This window comes from Grammomys surdaster, unplaced genomic scaffold, assembly GCF_004785775.1.
Source record: "Grammomys surdaster isolate TR1022 unplaced genomic scaffold, NIH_TR_1.0 198, whole genome shotgun sequence".
Classification (NCBI taxonomy): Eukaryota; Metazoa; Chordata; class Mammalia; order Rodentia; family Muridae; genus Grammomys; species Grammomys surdaster.
The window spans coordinates 7,266,244-7,269,665 of record NW_021604643.1 but is presented as its reverse complement, the minus strand read 5'-3'; the positions used below and the strand labels follow the sequence as shown (position 1 = coordinate 7,269,665).

The window sequence follows — 3,422 nt, the reverse complement described above, 5'->3', positions numbered from 1 at the left end:
ATTCAGAAGAAACATTTCATGGTTTGGGATTGCTTGTTCAGTTGATGTCTAGTGAAAAAAAATATAGTCAGCAAGAACTTACAACATAGTGTGCCACTCAGTTCACTGTAGTAAAACAAAAGAAAAAATTATTCATTATAATTAAGTCAAATTATTTTAGACTGTTAGTTTGCAATGGATTAGTGGTTTACCAGGACCCAGAACAGAAAGTTGTAATTGTGTTATTTAAAAATGCAGAAATTTATATTCATAAAAATGACAATTTACTTGGATGTAATACTGATTTATCAAAGTCATTTTCTATTGACAGAGCACAGGTTGTTTCTATACTATCTTTTGTCAGGTAAGTACAGTAGTGTTAGTTTTACACAGTCCAGGAAAAGTTCACAGATATTTAGGCACATTAAAAGAAACAATTTTCATAGTTACTAAACTGTCTATATTTGGCTAACATATATATATATATATATATATATATATATATATATATATATATATATATAAAACTTTCATTCTTGGTAGAAAATTAATTAAATTTTCACAGATTCCAATTATTTTATTATCCTATTCTTAAATAATTTTAAAATTAATTCTATGTGTATAGGTGCCATGCCTACATGTATGAATCATACCTGAGCAGGCCAGAAAAAGGTATCGGACAGATTCTCTTCTACTGGATTGCTGACAATTGTGAGCTGCTGTGTAGATGCTGTGTTTTTGGAATGGAAATCAGGGCTATAATCATTAAACCATCTCTCCAAATCATTATTCTACTATTTCTTCTTTTAAAAATTTTAGGACCTTTTGTGGATTAGCTGATATCACTGATGGAGAACAGGACAGAAGTGAGTCACTTCATCCTGGTTGGACTCACCAATGACCCACAACTGCAGCTTCCACTCTTCATCACCTTCCTCCTCATCTATACCTTCACCCTTATAGGAAATCTGGGGCTGATTCTGTTGATTCTCTTGGATTCTCGACTCCACACACCCATGTACATTTTCTTAGGTAACCTGTCCTTGGTAGACATCTGTTACTCTTCAACAATAACTCCAAAGGTCATAGCTGGATTCCTTACAGGAGACACGATCATATCTTACAATGCTTGTGCCTCTCAGATGTTCTTTTTTGCAAACTTTGCCAATGTGGAAAACTACCTTTTAGTCTCAATGGCTTATGATCGTTATGTAGCGGTGTGTAAGCCCCTACATTATGCCACCACCATGACAACACGTATGTGTATGTCTCTACTCATTGGCTGTTATATCTGTGGTTTGTTGAATGCTTCGATCTATACTATGGATGCATTAAGTCTGTCCTTCTGTGAGTCCAATGTAATTCATCATTTTTTCTGTGATGTTTTGGCAGTTATGATTATATCTTGCTCTGATAGACATGTTAATGAAATGATTCTTGTTTATGTAGCCAGCTTCAATATCTTTTTTGCCCTTGTACTCATCATAATATCCTACACGTTCATTTTTACCAACATACTAAAGATGCATTCAACTGCAGGATATCGCAAAGCTCTCTCCACTTGTGCCTCACACTTCACAGTCATCTCCATTTTCTATGGGGCTATCATATTTATGTACTTGCAGCCCAGCTCCAGTCACTCCATGGACACTGATGAGATAGCATCTGTGTTCTACACCATGGTCATTCCCATGCTGAACCCTCTGGTTTACAGCCTGAGGAATAAGGATGTGAAAAGTGCATTCACAAAGATTTTATTGAAGTCATTATGATATTTACAGCTTTGATTTTAGGTTTTTAGGATACAAAACACTTGGATACATTCATCTTATCTTAATTCTATTATGAATCACATTTCCCACCCTGTATCAAGTTCAAGAATGTGTAGTGACAGCCTTACCTCTTCAATAGCATGCTGACTTTCAGAATGTTATTGTCTTATTCAGAAGAATAACAAATGAATAACATGACTATGATAACCTTAGATCAGACTGTGAAGAGCCTAATTTACTATATTATCATATTCAGTCTTCTCCATACAATAATTTTTTCTGTCATATGAATACAAATCTATGTAAACAGGTGCATACAAACTCCTTTAAAGAAAAGATACAGTCAGGCTTCTTGAGAAGACTAATTAAAATAGATGTCAGAAATTTGCAGTAATATGACAGGAATTTGTTATGTGCTTTCACTTTTGTGTTCGGTTAATTGTTCTCATTTTTATAGGGACATCCAGATGAATGTACCAAAAATTTATTTTTATTTAATGACTAAAATATGAGTTTATATTTAAAAAATAATTCTTGAAACAAGTAGACTTATTTAAAAAATGTCAATCCTTAGTCTCCAACCCACTGAGGGCTCACTTTGATAAAGTCAAAAGTCATGGAAAAAGAGGCTATGTCCTTCTTTATTTATTTTTTATTTTTTCTATTTTTATTTTTTATATATTTTTATTCACTTTACATCCTGACCACAGCCCCCTCCTTCTTCTCTTCCAAATAACCACTTTACTAAAGGCTCTTATGTTGTCACTTCCTTTTTCCTAATAGAAGGGGAGACTCCTGTGTCTACTACCTCATCCTGGGGCATCTAATCTCAGCAGGGCTAGGCGTATCCTTTCCCAATGAGGCCCAACCAAGCAGTCCACAAAATAGAGAAGAGAATCCAATGGCAGGTAGCAGAGACTGAAACAGCCCCTGGTCTACTTGTTAGGGTACCCACATGAAGACCAAGCTGCATGCTACAAATGTGTAGGGGGTCTAGGTCCAGCTCTTGCATGCTCCCTGTTTGTTGGCCCCAGCTCTGTGAGTCCTATCCTCAACTCTTCCACAAGACTGGTCTCTGCTTGATGTTTGTTTGAAGTTCTCTTCAGCTGCCTCCATATGCTGCTGGGTAAAGCCTCTAAGGTGACAGCAATGCTAGGTTCCTATCTGCAAGCATAGCAGAGTATAATTAATAGTGTCCAGAGTTGGATCATTCACATAGGATGAGTCTCATGTTGGGGCAGTCATTGATTGGCTGTTTCCTCAGTCTATGCTCTATCTGTGCACATCTTGTAGGGAAGACAAATTTTTGGTTGAAAGTTTTGTGGCTGGATTGATGCCCTCTCTTTCCTATGGAAGTCCTGCCTAGCTACATACAGGAGGTGGTCACCTCAGATAGGAATCTCAGTTAGGTGAATCCTCATAGGACCCCTGTATCTTCTATAATCCCAGGGTTCCAGCTAATCACCATAGATTCTCACCCCAGCCAATTACACTTTTCCTTACTCATTATCATGTATTTGAGCCCAAGTTGAATCATTCATCTACTTTTCATGGCTCTTCATCTTAGAGATGACTCATTGAATGTCTTACTAGCTTCCTTAATCTCATAAACTTGTAGCAAAGTATAAATCTTGAACCTTGGGAGTAAGTCAGTGGGTGAAGTGCTTGCTG

At 36.6% G+C, this 3,422-nt stretch overlaps 1 protein-coding gene across 1 annotated transcript; it reads left to right on the top strand.

Moving 5' to 3' along the window:
- The first annotated feature begins 824 nt into the window (after nt 1-824).
- LOC114623426 (olfactory receptor 5B3-like) lies at nt 825-1,751 on the top strand. Its single transcript, XM_028770088.1, has one exon. It carries the CDS (start codon nt 828-830, stop codon nt 1,749-1,751), a length of 924 nt encoding a protein of 307 aa, XP_028625921.1. The 5' UTR covers nt 825-827.
- Nucleotides 1,752-3,422: the final 1,671 nt, after the last annotated feature.

Bases quoted from the DNA above. Each gene is read 5' to 3' on its own strand.
- LOC114623426 (XM_028770088.1), top strand. From the start codon at position 828: ATGGAGAACAGGACAGAAGTGAGTCACTTCATCCTGGTTGGACTCACC.